This window comes from Pungitius pungitius, chromosome 8, assembly GCF_949316345.1.
Source record: "Pungitius pungitius chromosome 8, fPunPun2.1, whole genome shotgun sequence".
NCBI classification, from domain to species: domain Eukaryota; kingdom Metazoa; phylum Chordata; class Actinopteri; order Perciformes; family Gasterosteidae; genus Pungitius; species Pungitius pungitius.
The window spans coordinates 2,620,219-2,638,453 of NC_084907.1; the positions used below are offsets into that span (position 1 = coordinate 2,620,219).

Consider the following 18,235-nt stretch of genomic DNA (forward strand, 5'->3'; position numbering starts at 1 on the left):
CCGTGCACATCAGTATAAAACGTTGTTGAGATGTTTTAGATTCTAGTAAAATACAGTTGTTTTTTTTAAAGCAAATTCGCTGCACAAACTGAGGCTCATTCTGGTGGTCTGACATCACTTCCCTTCTGGTCTCCAGGGCAACGAGCCGCAGCCTCTCTCAACAGATCCGACATCATCATCAGAGTCTCACAGGAAACAATGGGAACGAGCGGCTGCTCTAAACAAACCGTTTGCAATTTCCTGTTGAACAGCCTGAAGACGAGGATGAAGGCTGGATTTATTTCCTCATCTTCGAAATTCAACCTGTGTGGACCGATTATTTGATTTCAGGAGTTCTGTCAGTTTCTGTGGTCGTTTACACATATTTTGTTCAGGATTTGTAGTCTGATATCTCTCCTCCATGAGATCCCCCGATCACGTTCCTGCTCTCCAGAGGAGGAATCCTCTTCATTTGAACGACCACATTACTTTTCCTCTGCCCCCCTCCCCTCACCCTCTTAGGACAAACATTACATTGTTTACATGTATTCAAGAATTCAACCATTTTCTTTTAACTTATCTGGTTTTGGACTGACATTAATTTATTCATGTATTTACTCAGAAACAAAAGCTAACTTTCAAATTCAACAAACTTGTACATTTTATAACATCAGCCATTTCGCAAAATTTTACCAAAAATATGAATGCACTTATTTTATTTACTTTCAAAATATACCATTTGCAACAATCAAATCAACAAAACTAGACTTTTTTACAACAGAGTTATCTCTGAGTTTTGGATAAAGTGCTGATTCATCCACATAAATATATGATTTAAATTTAAATCTGCAGTAAACTGTGTCCAGTAATTTCTTCTGGTTGTGTATTAAAAACAAATCCCCAAATGCCATTATGTAGTATGTGTATACATGTGTATAAAGGAGCATGCTGGGTAATGTAGTGCAGCGGATCACTCATTGCAACAAATCACCTGATTATACTGTTACTGCCTGACTGGTTACTGATTTGGTTTATAACTTATTTTTATCCAAACCGTACTAATGTCGTAAATTGCTCGTATCAATTAAAGGAAATCTTTTATTTTAAGCACACAGGAGATTTACTGATTAGGCTTCTCAGTAACTGGATCAGTCCCGGATTAGAAACCTGAGACTGGGAGTCTTTGGCATATGGGGGGGGGATGGTGGGGGGGTCGGAATGAAGTCTCCCCGCTGGTTTCTTCACCCTTTGATGATGAGGGAGCTGATCTGCTGCGGCAGCGTGTAGACGATGAGGCCGAGGAAGAGCGTGAGGATGGCGAGGATGACCAGAGCGATGATGAACTTCTTGAACTTCTTCCAGATGAGGAAGATGAAGGTCTTCATCGGGTTGACGAACCAGTTGAAGCTGGTGGAGGGACGGCTGGAGGGAGGACAGGAGACGGTTTACAGCTGTTACACAGCTGGACACCTGCAATCCCACCCGTTAAAAGTGTGTGTGTAGGTGGGGGGGTCGTACTTTGGTTTGTCGAGAGGCTCCGGCTCCTTGCGTGCCCGACCCACAGGGTTTCCCTCCGCCTGCTCCAATGTCACCAGCTGCAGCTCCACCTCCACCTTCCCCTTCACGTGTAGACACACACACACACACACACACACACACAATTAGAATTATAATAACATCATGACATCCGTTGATCTTTGACTTTTAGCATTAGCGGTATTAGCACGTTTATTTTGGTACCATTAGCAGGAAGGTGCTGCCACTGCTGTCAGTGTACTCGATTTCCTCCTTTTTCATTTTGCTCCTCCTGTCCTTCTTCTTCTTCTTCTTATTTCCCTTCTTCTTGGCCTCCTCCCTCTCCTTCTCCTCCCTCTCGAAGTCCTCGGCCGTCTTCGGGCGGGTCAGCGGCCACCAGCCCTTCATCTTCTTGGCGCGAAAGATGGAGAGCCGAGGGCTGGCCCGCTCCTTGGCCATCTGAATGGTGCATTTACTGGATTCCTTCGCCGCTCGCACCATGTCGTTGAGACGCAGCTCTATGGAGCCTGAAGAGGACGTTAGAGTGAGATGTGGAGAGGACGCTGAAGTGTCCCATGACATGTGTTGAGGCCAAATATTCAATTTAAAGAGTCATTTCCCCCTGAACACTAGTAAAAAAAGGTTTGTTTCCTAGATTTCTGGAGCCCCATAAAGCATTTAGATAATTGGACATTATGCTCAATATAACCCTTATAAGTCTCCTTCAGTCAAGGTAAATGTGTGACATATTTCAGAATCTACAGTCTTACCCAGGAAGTCGTTGGCGCCAATGCGGTCGTAGTCCCAGACCTGCAGCGTCAGGACGGCCGGCTGCCGAAACTCTGACTCCTCCAAAGAGAAAAAGGACTCCTTCTTCTTAAACACCACCTCTTTCTGCGGGACGAGAGGAGCAGATTTACTCCCTCTGACGAGGGACAGCGATCCTTGCACCACACTGAGGATTTATCTCTTCTAAAAGTGCAAAGCTTGTTCTGAGGAAGTCATTAAAGTCCAAAAGGTTCAGTTCGTGAAAGTAATTGTGACATTTTGGACCAAATGCCATCGCTGGGCTTCAGGAAAGGAAGTCCACAAACCAACGCGACAGGTGTGTGTACCGGGTGTATGTACCAGGTGTGTGTACCAGGTGTGTGTACCTCAGTGGGAAGGTAGTCGAAGCGGAACACGAATCTCCAGTTGAAGTTTCCTTCCCCGGTCAGAGAGTTAAAGTGGACGTCGGTCTCCTGTTTCTCTCCTTCCAGTCCTTTAATCCACCTGCAGAGATCAGAGCAGAATAAAACACACGCGACGCGAGCATCACTTTCAAACCAATCAGCTGCGGATGCACGGTAGCCATCGAAGGGGTCGACGTAACCTTTGACCTCATAGAGAAGAACTTTAAGTAACGCGCGGCAGAGCACGCATGCCTCTCAGGTCCTTTTATTTGGATCACTTTTGCAGTCCTCTGCAGATGAAAATATCGGGTATTTCAAGCGGAAAAACTAAATAAAGATTTGAGAGCAGTGAAAGTGAATAAGCTTAATTTCGTGGAGTGTGGTCGAGACCCTCACCCCTTCACGTAGATGTCGGAGCTCGGGTCTCCGGTGAACGGGTTCACATCGTCCAGAAACACGTCGTCCGTGTTCCAGATGATCACTCGCAGCTCGTACCTGTCGTCATGGAAACAATAGGTTTCATTCAACTTGAATGAATTGGGATGACTCCCATTCGACTCTTCTATACTGTACCATGTGAATATTTTATTAGACTTTCCTAATTGACTCTACAGTGCTACAAACAAATTATATTTCACTCTACTGTACTGTTTGGATGTATGGACCTACTGTTCAGGTAGGCGGGGCTTGATGTTAACGGCGGGCGGAGCAGGTGCATCAGTAGGAAACATGTCAATCCACATGTGAAGGTAACCCTTGACAACACACACACACCCATTACTGATGACGGGATGTGATACAAGCAGAAGTGTGTTGTGACTGTATTGTTTGTGTTTTGGTTACAATATGAGACATTTCTGTATGTTGCATGAATATAAAGTAATGCAAAGTATAGTTTGATACTTAAAAAAAACAGATTAGACTCTTTGACTCATAGATCGTTGTATAGGGACGGGAAGTGGAGTATTACTAAAACCAAATTATTTAAACAGCATTGGCCAGGGGTGTCCAAAGTCCGGCCCGAGGGCCAATCACGGCCCGCGGGCAGATTCCAAACGGCCCGCAGCTTCAGTGTTATGATAAATTATTTATGGCCCGCTGGCCACTGTTAAATAAATCATGAAACTCATAAATGCAATTCCTCCTTTAATAACAGACAGCAGCTTATGAGTATTGGTTAAAATCATGAGGTACAATATTTATCAACTTCATGGAAGTTTAAGGTATTCATTTATTAATGAATTAATTAGTGAGCTGACTCCCCAGATGTGAATTTTAGAGTTGTTCACGCCTGCCTGAGTCGCTTATGTTTGGCTACCAACTGAAAAATAACGATGATTGTGACAGTCCAGGTTTTGTATTATTTGCATGTAATTCTTATTCAAACCGGCCTATTGCACCCCCCTCCCCCCACCCCCCCCAGATATAAGCGGTTGACCACGCGACCATCCAAACACGGTTTCCAAGGTACCTGTGGAAGTCCAGGTTTGTCCTGGTTCTGCAGGGACCGGATCTCCACGTGCTCCGGGACCAGAAGAAGCGCTCCGGGGAAGAACTCGCTCATCTCCCCCCAGCGGTGCAGCACGCTCAGGGCTGCGTGCTCCTCCATCTCGGCCTCCTCCTCCGGAGACCGCTGGTTCTTCTTTGACAGACCTGACGACAACAACAACAACAACTACAACAACAGTACAAGTACTAGAGCCTCAGTAGTGGTAGAAAACCGGTATTTGTCCACTAACGGACAACAATGGACTTTTCACTTCCACTCTGTACATTATTTATGGAATACATTCATTAGCTACCTTCAGGTACTGCGTCCGGCGGTATCTTGAAGATCCTGTTAAGGACTTTGACCTCGGATGTCCTGTACTCCGGAGGCGGGACGCCGTTAGACTTGCAGAGTTCTGCCAAAATGGCAGACGGTTTCTTCCCGTCGCGCCACGTATTGTAGCCTTCACTGTGGGAAGATGCAGTCCGATAGAAGAACACAGGAATGGACATTCAAAGAGGCAGGTTCTCTTTTGACAAAGTACGTAACACACACAGTGGCTCCTGTATCAGTGGTTCATGGTGGTACTGATCTACTGGTCATAGTTCTGGTACTAACGTGTCTTAGTTGACACTCCTCAGGTAACAAGGTGTTCTGACTGATCGTGTTGTAGTTGTGGTACTGACGTGTCGTAGTAGAGAGCCAGGCCGCAGGACGCTCTGTGGCGGCTGTAGAATCGGTTCTCAAGGTCGACCCGCGTCTCGCCGATGACGTCGTCGGCCCCGATGAGATCGTGGTCCATCACTGTGACGACCAGCTCCGTCTCCAGCGGGAACGACACGGTGAATTCCAAAACCCTGAAAGACGTCGCGAGACACACAGACCGTTGGACGGACAAACGGAGGGAGGGGGTTGAGGGGGGACGGGAGCGGACGGACGGGTACTGACTCGCCGAACACGGGGTTGAGCTGTTTGGGGATGTATCGGTCAGCGGTGTTCAGGCTCTGCTGTCCGGCTCGGACCACCAGGTACGGGTCGGCTTTACCGTTCGGGTCCGTGGGAGCCAGGGTGGTGGCCTGCGGGACACAAAGAGAGACGGATGAAGACTCACAGGAGGACTCAGTACAATACAAACACTGGAGACATTGTGTAAGTCCCACCTTGACGATGTAGGCTCGGACCAGGACTTTGAACGGTGAGTTTTTGGGGATTCCCTTGGTGATCTGACAAGTGGTGTCTTCTTCATCTTCCGGATCAATGGGATAAATCAGGAAGGAGCCCTGGAGACGGAGAGTGTGGAATAAGGAACCCTTCTGGTCATGGTGACAGACAGACAGCTTTCTATGCACAGTACCTTGTATTTTCCCATCAGCCTCTCCTCCTCGTCCTCGTCTTCGTCCTCAGGGCTCGCTTTGCCTTTATACAGCGGGAAGGTCTGCAGCCTGTCCTGAAACTGACCGAACTCGGATTCCAGATCGCCTGCATACAGCTGACCATGCAAACACGCGCCAGAAGGTAAAGAAATATATTATAGCTCAAATAAACACAACAAACCTTGAAGAGCTCTTTCTTTAGAAATGTATTAAATGTAATCATTGAGCTCTTGCTGTTGGAGGACTGAGAAAGTGATTTAGTTCATCGTTTTCAAATCAATGTCAGATCTTACCGAATCTACCGGGATCCAAACAAGAAGTGGATTATAAATTGGTAAATTTCTCAGCCTCACCTTCAGTGTGGCAATGTTCTTGCGTTTGGGAGGCTTAACTTCCACCACCACGATTTCCTCCTCCTCGTCATCTTCAATATTTGCCATGGTCAGATTAACCCCTTCTGAACAAATAAAGATAATAATATATTATTATATTCATTTAGTAATTTTTTTCTGGTTATTTTTTTTCTCTAATAATTATCTGCTAAGAATCTTATGCCTTTCTTTAATTATCATGTATTATATTATAGAAATCTGCCCTAAGACCTAGATGAGAAGAATGTAAATGAGAGCTTAAAACTGTAAAAACTGTACAGGACTCCTTTTCACCTCAACATACCTGTAGTTTATGATTTTTCACAGCAGCATCTAGTGGACATTAGAGGAACTACAGACTCTGAGATTTTTATCATAAATAATTGTATAGTTTCACTAAATAAAAGTGTTTATAACTGTACCGCTCTCTGCTTGTTCCTCTTTCTCCTCGTCTTCAGCAGCCTGTAGACACCAAACACATCAAACACTTCCAATTGATTCATAACTGTTTTTTAACACTTTTAAAGAAATTGTGATTTATCTTCAACTGTATTATTCTTTCTTGTTTCAAATGCTTATTTTTGGAAAAGTCCTGAAACGAGTAATATGTAATTTCCTTATCAGCATTTAATTATGACAAAATATTTCAATACCACCAGAAGAAATCTCAATTTTTTTGCGAACGCCTCAATAAATGTACCTCTCTTGTTTATCCTCTACAAGTCTTCCTTGTGGCCTCGTTTATTCGGAATAATAGATGTCTCACCTGTCTCGCCTGTCTCTCCATCTCCTCCAGTGAAGCGTAGTATTTGGACCACCAATCCAGCTCCTCCTTCTCAGGCGTGTCCTCCTCAAGCTCCTCTGCCTCCCCGCCCTTCCCCATCAGCTTCTTCAGAGGAGCCTTGAAGGGGTGTAAATTTAATTTAATTCAAACTCATCCTTTAATGCTTTATAGTTGAATGAGCGGATCAATAGACGTACATTAACCAGCTTGATGGGGTTGATAGGAATCTTTGACTGTTTAATTGGCAGCCCGCTGAGTCCAATGTTCTTCACGGACATCAGAGCGTTGACCTTCTTCGTATTCTTCCTTGCTGGAGAGACACATGATGGCGTTGTAAAGTGAGAGATGGATCTTTGTGGTACACATTGGAGGAATGAAAAGGTTGCTTTAGTTGGTTTCAGTCCTTCAACAATGAATAAACATTTTGATCGTAAAACAACACCTCGCACCCGACTGATTTCATTCATCTTGAAATGTCTGCTAGTTTTTCCAAAAACTTCCAACTCTTTATTAGACGCCTCTGTGTTCATTGCTTGAGCGGGGATCACCACCCAATCAGACGGTAGATGGGTCAAACCCCCGCCTCCACCGGCTGAGCTGACCTTTCGGTTCGTTATCCTCCTCCTCTTGCTCCCCGCCGGGGGCGCGCGGCGCGTAGTCTATGAGGCTCTGGACCACGTGGGTCCCGACCAGAGCGAGCCGACCGAATGCCCGATGCTCCACTACAAACACCGTCAGAGGAGGGTGGAGGTAGGCCTGCTCCGGCAGATCCTGATTGGACCAAACACAGGAAGAGGAATCAGGAAAGGGAAGGTTCGTCCGTGTCTCTATCGCTCTCGCCATATCTAGAAACTGACCACGTTGATATAGCGGACCAGCTCTTTGAAGTTGGAGTGAGTCTTGTAGCTCTCGATCTCTTCGGACTCCAGCTGTTGTCCCGCACACTCCACCCTCACCATGGGTCGCTCCACCTCAAACAGCTGCACCCGCTTCAGCTCCCGCAGACCCCAGAAGAGCACCTTTAAAAAAAACACGAAGGTAGGACCCGGTTACTGGTAGGACCAATAGGCCAATGTCCAGAAAACCCTTGAAAAAAGGGTGAGTGTGTGTGTGAGTGTGTGAGTTTGTCTTTACTGGGTTGCATTGCGGGGACTCGCCTCTTTTTTGGGGACATAAGTCCCCGTAAAGTAATTCATAACATTTTAGCGTGAATTCTTGGTGTAAGGTAGGTTTTGGGTTTAGGTTCAGGTTTAGGTTGAGGCTGGTAGCGTCAGGTCGAATTTCTAGTCATAGAAAAAAAAAAAGGCTGTGTTGGCTGTGTGTGTGCGACCTCAATCCTGAAGGTCTTCAGAACAGGTCGGACTCCCTCTGGTATGATGTAACATTTCTCCTCCTCCAGGTAGGCCAGCTCCTTTGGGTCCACACTGCTGGGAACGCAAGGCTGCAGGGAGAGGAATAGATTTTATGGTTCTGGGAATTTTGTTTTGTTTGTGTTTTAATTAAAGGTTGTTGTTTTTTTTCATCAATTCATCAGTAAACTCTCCAAGTTCACAGCAGTCATTAGCAACATCATTGAAAATAAATCCAACAAAGTCAAGAAATACGAACGGAAAGGTGGTGAAATGAGTTTTCAGGTGGGATGGCCTGGTTTTGTATCTGTTAAAGTTATAGGTGCAAGGATCATTTCAATCGTCTCTCAACGGACACATTGCACCACAGCACCAAGGAAACGGGGGCCGTGTCACCTGATCCACTCTTTCAAAACCTCCTTCTCTGTCCACTGGCTACATTTTTATCACTCATAGTTTTGATTAGCAAGAAAGAGTTACAGCGTCACAGACATTGATTGATTGACAGGTGTCACCTCTCCAAACCCTGAGTAGTCCAGCTCGATGAGCTCGAAGGCGGCAAGCAGCTCACCAGCCGGGGCCTTGCCCATGCTGATGTCATAGTAACGGAGGTGGGGCTTCTGGTAATGCTTCTCCACGAACTTGAACTCTGGCTCGGCAAACGCCCTACCCAGAGGCTTCGGGCTGCCCTGCACACGCACACAGACACGACAACCTGTGACATCACGGAATGTGCAGATGAGGTGTGGGGGAGATGAGGAACGTCGGCGTTACCATGGTGTCGTGGTCGTAGATGTTGATGATGACGAGAGGCGGGTCTCGTTGGAGCTCCTCCCTCGTCCCCTCCAACAGAACTCTGTCGAACAGCAAACACTCACACCAGGCTGGAGAGAGGGTCTCATTCAACACCTGAACACGCACAGAGTATGAATGAAAACAGTTTAATATTTCCTGTGGGCTTTGATGATTTACATTTATAAACGGCATACAAAACAAAGGTGTGGAGCTGCACGCTTGTACCTACCCTTGTGACCTGGCACTGTGTCGAGAAGAGCACCTTGGCGAAAGGGTCCGATAGGCCGTTGTCATCGGCAGCAATTAGGCCACGCCCCTGGTACATGTGACATCTTAGCTGGAAGTACCTGCTGTCTGCAGATGGAGGGGTGATGAAACCACAATAACTATTATTCCACTATTTAAAAAGTAATTTCCCGCCCTACAAATATTTCATTTATAAAATATTTCCCCCCCCCCTCTCCTGCTGACTCACCCTGGCAGGACACAGTGACAGGAAGCTTCCTCTTCCCCGGGGGGACGAGCCTCCTCACCTGCTCATCCTCTTCCTCATAGACCGGCAGAAACTCCTCCGGCAAGCTGGTGGTGACCTCTTTACTGTACTTGGCCAGACCGAGCCAAAGGTAGACCTCCAGCTTCGCGAAGATCTCACTCGCTGGACCTCCCGGCGACTGGACAGACGGACAGACAGGTAAGCGTACTAACAGACAGACAGGTAAGCGTACTAACAGACAGACGGTTAAGTGTATTAACAGACTTAACACCAGGAGCGTTACCTTCATGTAGAGGGTGGTGACTCTGCCGCAGTCCCGCCCCCTCTGCTCCTCCACCAATGAAAACAGGATGGAGTAGGAGGGGATCCTGACGTAGGCCAACCGCTTGCTCCCGCTCAGTAACCATAGAAATGCGTCTGGGATGGTGGTCTGGGGCTGTAGAGAGTCCGACATGCTGAACATACTCTAACCAGCGATGCCTTTGTGGTGACCCATGGAGACAACTTTATGACCTCTGACCTCTTTCGCCAGGAGGCGGAGTTTCCTCAAGAGTTTCCGACTGTCCGTCAGCCGCTGTTTCACCATCCGCCTGGTGATCCTGCGCCTGAACCTCACAGCCTGTCTGGCCAGAATGATCTGGACAGTGGGCGGACATTGAGTCGGTTAAGACAGACAGGAAGTCAATCCGACAGTCAGACAGGTAGACGGAGGCAGGTGAGAGGAGGCTCACCAAATTCTTCTTGATGAACTCCTTCCTGCATTTGTCCAGTTTGTTAGGACGAGACGGAGACCTCCTGTCCGCGAAAACATTGAACTGCCTGCAGAGAGACAGACAGGAAGAGAGAGTCAAACCAAATCAAACTGAACATATTCTGATAGAATATTCAACAGGAGGAGACTGACTTGCAGGCGGACACCAGCTCCATCAGAACCTCCACCAAACGCTCCTTCACGTTACTCCTCGGCCTCCTCAAGAGACGTTCCACCTCATTAAGACCGATCTCCTAAAAGATGGGCAGGAAAGAGGAGGGAAATGTGAGCACGGTCTTAAAATGTGACACACTTTATTAAAGTAAATCAAAGATCATTACATTACATGTTATTTATTTTTCTTATTTTTTTTCAAGATCACCCACCAGCCTGTCGGCCGTCTTGTTGAGCCAGTTCGCCTGATAGAGACGAAAGCTGTGATCCTCAAACTGACTCCAGACGAACAGACAAGGCTTCTGTTTCTCAGAGGGAGGCTGGAGGGGAAGACACTGGAAGGACCTGAGAGACAGACAGAAACAGACGGTGTAGCAGACAGACAGCAAGGTACTGCTAAAGCTATTGGGACCAATTGGCCCGTAGCCTAAGTCCCGCCCTCCAACACAGACAGGCCAATCGTAGCGTAGCGCCTCCCACTCAACTTAATGACCACGCTCCATGGGCTCTCACGCTGATTTTAGACTAGAGATGTGTGGATCACCTGGAGGGAACTGGATGACAGGCTTGGGAGAAGGGTGTCTTTTATTTCATAGAATAAATGCTCTTAGCGCACCATCTGCCGTACTCGTAGGTGCAGCATTAACATGCCTGCCGTACTCATAAGTGCAGCATTAACATACCTGCCGTACTCATAAGTGCAGCATTAACATACCTGCCGTACTCATAAGTGCAGCATTAACATACCTGCCGTACTCATAAGTGCAGCATTAACATACCTGCCGTACTCATAAGTGCAGCATTAAGATACCTGCCGTACTCATAAGTGCAGCGTTAACATACCTGTCGTACTCGGTGGGCTGCGGTCTGGCCGGAGCAGACACCGATCTGGACTCGGGTTCTGGACTCAGCACCTCCTCTCTGTCCAGCTCCTCCTCCGACTCCAGCAGGCCCCGTCCCTCCTCGTTTAGATCCTCCCTGCTCCTCCTCAGCTCCTCCCTGCTCTGGCTCTTCTTGGATCTCTCAACCCCCACGGCCTTCCCATAATTCCCTGTCAGTAACAAAAACAGGTGATGGAACTGAGGTTTTGGGACTTGATTTAATAATTGCCCTAGTAACAATATGATACAATATTTACCTATGGAGAGTTCAAAGGTCAACGGCCTGGTTCCTACAGACGGGTCCATCATAGTGACCTCAAACAGAGATGCAAACAACAGAAAGTCCTCCGGTTGTCCCACGAATCCCTGAGAGGTGAACATATTTAAACATTTCTTTCGGTGCAGATATAATGTGAGACCTTTGATATACGGCTGTGGCCCTCAGTCCAAGATAGCGGAGGTATAGCTGAATGTTGCCATGGTTATTTAGATTTCACTTCATATAAATGTAAGTGCATTTGGGACTCACCTCAGGGAGAGGGTGGATCTCCTCGATCTCCACTGTAACAGTCTCCGGTATCTCAACTCCCGCCTCCCCAGAATCGTCCACCAATGCGCCGACAGAAGCAGGTGCTACGACAACAACAAGTGGAATTAAAGTGAAATATGCAAATGTGGGTGGAGGTCTCAGGCTTGAACTAAACAATTGAGCTGTTTCACCAACGTTCTTAAATGGCAACCAAAACCCTCCCCATTAAAGTCCTTCCCCTTGCTTCTCCTCAGTAAACTGACCTTCCTTATTCTTCCCCTTCTTGCTGCTCCTCTTCTTCATCTTCAGTCCCAATTTCCCCAGCGCTCCCTTCACCTTCACCGTCAGTGAGGAGATGTGAGAATTGATTAGGTCATTAAAAAGTCATTAAGGTCACATAGGATTTTATTTAGTTTTTCTTGGTTGTCAAGGTAACAACATCCTAGTTCGCTGCTGATATACTGATGTCCTTGCTTAAAAGACTGTGGTGACACACAATAAGAAGGACGCACCTTTCCCACGGCGGCAGAGCTGGTTTCTGGAGTGACGGTTGCAGATGAGGAGTAAACGTCCACGCAGAGAGCGAGGAGGATCCGACCGCGGTAGAAGATTCCTTCGCCCAGACCCTGGTTCAAGGCCTGGAGAAGAGAAAAGGTGACACTTCAGTGTCCAAAGAGCTGTGGCCACGCCCATTCTTCCGGTCTGTAAACACGTTTATTCATGCTGTAGTGACATCTCCACCAGCTGAAGCTGACTCCACAAAAGGTATGGACGTGCCTTTGGATGAAATCGTAGCAACTCCCTGTGGAAATGATGAGCGACAACGTCGTTTGCCTCATTTTTCGTGAAGCCATTTAAATTCTGGTGGTTATTGACTGATGAGCTGGTGAGTTATCATTTAATTTCACTCTCAGAAATGAAACAAACCAATGTTTTTCCCCAAAATGCAGAATTATCGCTTCAAATGTTCAGTTGTTTTGCAATGTCTGGTTCACCTGGTGAACGTCTCCGAGGGTGGAGTTCTGAGGAGAACCGTACAGATTCACCCAACTTGGTCCGAAGGTGGGGTTGAACCCTGCAGACACAGAGATATTTCCACGTTGCTGTAACTTCCCAAAGAACAGCTGGCCTTTTCAAAAGCGCGTGTATTAACTTCGGGACGTACCGTTCCTGGTGTGGTCGGAAATCTGCTGCAGGTCCAGGAAGTGCGTTGCCAAGGCGACGTCTCCCATCTTGGCATCATCAAGGACCTGGACTCTGATTCGCTGAGCCAGAGGCGGAAACTGCTCGATGAAGCAGATTTCCTCGTTCCAAACGGGACAGTTGGTGGAGCTGGCAACCGAGGTCTCGCCCTGCAGACACAGAAACACAGAAACACTCGGTACGATTAGAAGAGATCCAATGGGTCCACACAAAAAATCATTCAGTCTTAGAATAATTAGGAGAGAATAATGTCAATGTATATACAGTATATACCTGTTGTCCAGCAAAGGTCACGTGTACGTAGGGATCAATGAAGACAGTCCGGTCGGTGGCCTTTGACATCTTGGCCAACAGCCCGGCCTCCATCGTGGGCAGACCCTCGGCCCTGTAGATCCGCACACGGAATCGAGCCCACGGACGCTCAGAGGCCATTCCTCGAGGAAGCAGCAGGTTCCTGCCGGGAAACCACAGCGACGGAAGCAGAAGATTTTTTCAAAAAAAGAAAAAAGAGTGGCCTCAAGATGTCCAAGACGTGTCGTTGCTTACTTTTCGATGTCCTCACTGGCTCCGGACGAGGAGGCCGCTGGCACGCTGGGCATGCCCACAGCGTCCCCCTTCATCAGCACACTGAGGCTGGCCTTGACGTAACCCTTGATCCCCGACCTGGTGTCCGCCGGGTCGCTGAGGGGAGCCCACTTCTGGTAGAAGCGGTGATCTGTGGAGGTTGCAGAGGGGTCAGAGGTCAGCGAGTTCCCTGTGCAGCGGCTGGCTCTGGGCTGCAGCGGGAGCCATCCTGGTACCTGGCTGGTTGTACACGGTGGAGATGTCGATCTTAAACGTTCCAATGTGGGTCATCAGGAAAGCCAGGAGCCGCCTGTGGAACACCTGAGGGAGGCAAGTGGTCGCCGTGGTAACAGCAGCGGAAACACAAGTGAAAGGACAAAACAAGAGTAGAACTGACCTTTATCTCTATGACTTTATCAAAGAGGATCTGTGGAGCCTCCTGAAACTCAAACTGGAAGTTCTGAAAGAGAAAAGGAGGGAAAAAACATGCTGTACTTCAGAAGCTGCACCTTTTAGTGACCTTTAGGGTCATCTATTTTTCAAAATGGTATTTTTTTTTAACATGTTGGACATGACTGGAAAGCAGAGACCCATGGATCCAATCAGCCCCACTTTATGACGTTTATGAATGTTTTTAAACTTGACGGCACCGTGACAAAATGACCACATTAGTATTTACGCCTTTTATGGGTTTATTGACGACAAGTAGTGCTCAAGTTCCAATGTACTCCAGGTACTGTCTTCGTCTCCACTATCCCCTCTCAGCAGTACCTCGTTGTAGAATGGGCAGTTGGTGGATTTCTGCGTCGCGGTGCGTTTTTTCTGATCTCCGACTCTGATGAAAACTGCAGGGTTGATGTTCACTCCGACCAGCTTCTGAGCCTCCAGGATGTTCACATTCAACTGGGTGCACACACACACACACACAAATGGATGGGAGGTCCGCCTGATAATTATCTCCCCTTGAGGAGCATCAGATAAGTTCTAAATTAAGAAATAAATTAAACCCTCGCAACCCAGCTGATATCGGAGGGAGAGTGAGGCTTGATGCGTCTACCTGCTGTTTGACGCTGAGCAGGTGTGTTCACTGTTGTTACAGATGTTTCTCCTTGCACTTCTTTCAGATTCAGCTGACTATCTCCTACAGGTTTATCCTCTCAAATAAAGATGAATGAAGATAAAGATGATAGCCACTTAAAATAAAGTGCTTCTGGGCATGTTTGAGGGATTAGACATCACCCCAGGAGCCTTCCAGGAGTCTGGGTTGCCTTGATGGGGCTGTTGCCACGGTAACGTGGACCAGTGTACACGCCTCAAAAATGAAATGGACGAACAAACTCACCTGAAAGCTCTGGACTCTGGGCATCGCCGCGGCAACACTTCTGTACACCGGCCTGCTACGACTACATACACACACACACACACACACACAGACACACACATTATTAGCAGCAGATCATGATGGAAAGGTAGAGAAACAGAAGAGCAGACAGTAACAAAACCAGACCTCAGCAGAGGAGTGAAGATAATGTCGGAGGCCTCCAAGTCCATAATGTCGTCATCAAAATCATCATCATCATCATCTTCATCATCTTCATCCCCGGTCCGGACCAGGCTCCGCCCAAGACGCCGGGCTTCTCTCTCCAGCTGACCTGGGCGAGTGACAGTCAGCTGACTGACAGGAGAGAGAGAGAGTAGCGTGTTCTTTGTTGTTCTGTCAGCGTCGGGGAGGAAGGAAGGAGATCCATCGTGTGACTTCTCACCTCTCAGGGTCACTGAATCCGTCATTCCTGATGACCACAGCCGATCTGGGGACAAAGGAAGAGAAAAGAATCACATGTTCAGTCTGCTCAGATCTAAAGGTCACACATCCAATGGTGAAACCCTCAAGGCTTGTTTAACAGTTTGTAGTTAAATTAGGACGAACTCGTCCTGGTGCCGCTTTCACAAAGTCACACGTTCATTGTGGTGATAGTAAATGAACAGTTTTTGAGTCCCTTTCTAGATCACCCTGCGTGTCATTCACCCATTCAACACCAGATTGTCCCACAGCTGTGTGGACGTGATGTCTTACTCATCATTGTCTTCCACCTGCAGGAAGTCGAGGCCCTCCCAGCTGCCTGCTGTTCCCTCCACTGGATGATATCGAATGTCCAACTCGATATAAATCTGCAGAGAGATGAGAAACAACCCGGATCGACGACAAGTCTTACACATGCGAGTGTTTACACGTGTGCGCGTATGTGTGTGCTTACATCAGTCAGGCTGTAGTTGGCGTCAGTGAGCGGTTCCCGTAGCAACAGCCTCCCCGCCGACACGACGTGCTGGAGGCTGACGACCAGTTTACCGAGGAGTCTACACACACACACACACACACGGACTTGTTTAGTCTGTCTATCAACAAGAAAACAATACATGAGTGTGTGTGTGTGTGTGTGTGTGTGTGTATGTGTGTGTGTGTGTGTGTGTGTGTTACCTGTTGGAGAAGACTTTACTGCAGTTGTAAACACTGACGGACAAAACTTCATCTCTGATCACTTTACCGTAGTGAGGCCACCGGAAATGCTGTGCACACACACACACACACACACATAGAGGTCACTTACTTTATAGATAGTTTATGTTCTTAACTGAAGAGTTTACGGTTTAGTTTGTCTCACAGCATTCTTGTGTCATCACATGACCTGAGTGAGGTCACATGGTCACAAAGGGTCCCTGGTCTTTTATCTTGCTCAAAATCAGACAGACAAAGACACTAAAACTGGAGGAAGAAGACCCTTCATCTTGACACGGGATATTTCCCATCTCAAATAATATTCCCCAAGTGCTACAGTCGGGTGAGGCACACACACACACACACGCACGCACACACACACACATATACACACAGACACACACCTGGTCACACCTAAAGAACAAATACAAGCCTTATTCAGAGGCTGCACAAAATAACTCAACTCAGACCTAACTACGTCACACAGACCTGACTGTAAAAAAACAAATCCTCCACCTGAGCTGTCCGCAGTGATTAGGTCAACAAACGGGTGGTGGAGTGGGTGGAGCAGGTGGAGTGGGTGGAGCAGGTGGAGTGGGTGGAGGCTTAGGTTCAACAGACGTGTTCTCACTTTGTAAATCCACACAGCGGAATTACGTTTATTTTCCACAAAGTCTACAGTGAACTGTTGTGATGAAGACATGTTTTGTGTTGATTTGTCCAGCTGTAATTCAGCAATTATTAAAACAGATGGACGGAGTGGCTTTGAGGAAGATGAAAATCGATCAAATCGCTGAGAAGTTTCGGATCAATCAAACTGACCTTGTAATAATACTCCCACTGGTGCACTAACTCCTGCTAATTCAAGAGGATTCTTTCTTTTTTTGCAGTTGTTTATTCCCCCGGGGAGTGCAGTAAAACAAAATAGAATCACGTCTGTATGTGTGTGTGTGTGTGTGTGTGTGTGTGTGTATGTGTTGAAGGAGCGGCTGTGTGTGTGTGTGTGTGTGTGCTGTAGGAGTGGTACAGCTTCCTATCAGCTCCATTAAAATAGTTTCAATCTACAGCAGACACACCTGAAGCTACCTGCTGTAACACACACACACACACACACACACACAGGACAGATACGAGGGAGGTCACGTGATCTGAAATCTCAGCTGACATCATCGCGCTGGTTACTGACCTCGTTGAAGATGGCCAAGTTCTCGCACTGCAGGACTCTGGTTTTGTGGGTGAAACCTGGAGGACAGAAAGACTTGTAACCATAGCAACGGCACGGATGCTAACCAGGCGGAGAAAATAATAAGTACATTATAAACGTACCTTAATACGGCTTCAAAAAACAATTCTTATTGTTATAGTTCTAATCGATGGAGGGTAAAAGTGTTTTTTATTTATGTCACATGTTCATTTATGAAAATGAGGTTGAGCTTGTTTGTTCAACATCTGCTGTGTTTAGTTTTGTTTAACTTAAAATAACTTAAATTACTTTGAGATTACATGTTGCTCAAAAGAGGACGTGCTTGTACATATTCAAGTTAACTGCTGTGTGTATTTTGGTTTTCACTACCATGACCCGCAGATCGGTAATGGTTTGATCTTCTTCACTTGGTCGTCATGTGGAAATCAAACAAGACATGAGCGCATTAAAGCTACACTTAAGGTTCTTTAAGGTCTTTAGACGGTTTACATTGTGGTATATGTACTCTCAAAGGAGCCGGAGCGAGTAGCTCATGAATAAGGTTTTAGCTTTGGTATCACATCACAAAACAAGTAACTTGTGTATTTCAAAGATGTAGTGGAGTAAAAAGTACAATATTGTTATCTTAAATGACACAAAGTATAAAGTAGTATTAAATGCAAATACTCAAGTACTGAACTGTAATACTTGAGTAAATGTACTTCTCTCGCAGGTATCGAGGGGATCGTCGAGAGAAGTTTACAAACAGGCGTGTGAGTTACTGACCTCTGAAGCACAGTTCCACCTTTCTGTCGTATCGACCCGGCAGGTTGGAGATCCTCCTCAGATTCACACTGATGGACATGATGATCCAGTTCACCTGTTCCCCTGTTTACCTGTTCACCTGTTCCCCTGTTCCCCTGTTCACCTGTTCCCCTGTTCACCTCTCTACCTGTTCACCTGTTCACCTCTCTACCTGTTCACCTGTTCCCCTGTTCCCCTGTTCACCTGTTCCCCTGTTCACCTCTCTACCTGTTCACCTGTTCCCCGGTTAACCCGTCTCCCCGGTCACCTGTCTACCTGTCGACATCGTGTCTCTCTTCCGTCTTCTGGCTTTAACGGTTGGAAACTAACTG

The 18,235-nt window shown here is 47.0% G+C and overlaps 1 protein-coding gene across 1 annotated transcript; it reads right to left on the bottom strand.

Annotated features, from left to right (window-relative positions):
• Positions 1 to 333: 333 nt before the first annotated feature.
• Positions 334 to 18,005, bottom strand: fer1l4 (fer-1 like family member 4). The gene is made up of 49 exons (XM_037447942.2): positions 17,886 to 18,005; positions 17,103 to 17,158; positions 15,899 to 15,987; positions 15,678 to 15,777; positions 15,497 to 15,591; positions 15,186 to 15,230; positions 14,930 to 15,097; positions 14,765 to 14,825; positions 14,194 to 14,325; positions 13,820 to 13,882; positions 13,659 to 13,743; positions 13,405 to 13,573; positions 13,132 to 13,312; positions 12,821 to 13,007; positions 12,651 to 12,730; positions 12,168 to 12,293; positions 11,919 to 11,991; positions 11,656 to 11,759; positions 11,384 to 11,492; positions 11,089 to 11,296; positions 10,458 to 10,590; positions 10,225 to 10,325; positions 10,052 to 10,139; positions 9,841 to 9,957; positions 9,604 to 9,756; positions 9,303 to 9,498; positions 9,057 to 9,181; positions 8,807 to 8,941; positions 8,548 to 8,721; positions 8,014 to 8,124; positions 7,541 to 7,702; positions 7,286 to 7,454; positions 6,881 to 6,993; positions 6,666 to 6,800; positions 6,322 to 6,361; positions 5,882 to 5,985; positions 5,510 to 5,644; positions 5,316 to 5,435; positions 5,104 to 5,231; positions 4,842 to 5,012; positions 4,469 to 4,623; positions 4,138 to 4,319; positions 3,336 to 3,421; positions 3,063 to 3,161; positions 2,649 to 2,766; positions 2,265 to 2,388; positions 1,720 to 2,021; positions 1,498 to 1,598; positions 334 to 1,401 (listed from the first exon to the last, which is right to left on the bottom strand). The coding sequence occupies exons 1-49, from the start codon at positions 17,962 to 17,964 to the stop codon at positions 1,221 to 1,223; spliced, it is 6,168 nt and encodes a 2,055-aa protein (XP_037303839.1). The 5' UTR covers positions 17,965 to 18,005; the 3' UTR covers positions 334 to 1,220.
• Between the last annotated feature and the right edge of the window lie 230 nt (positions 18,006 to 18,235).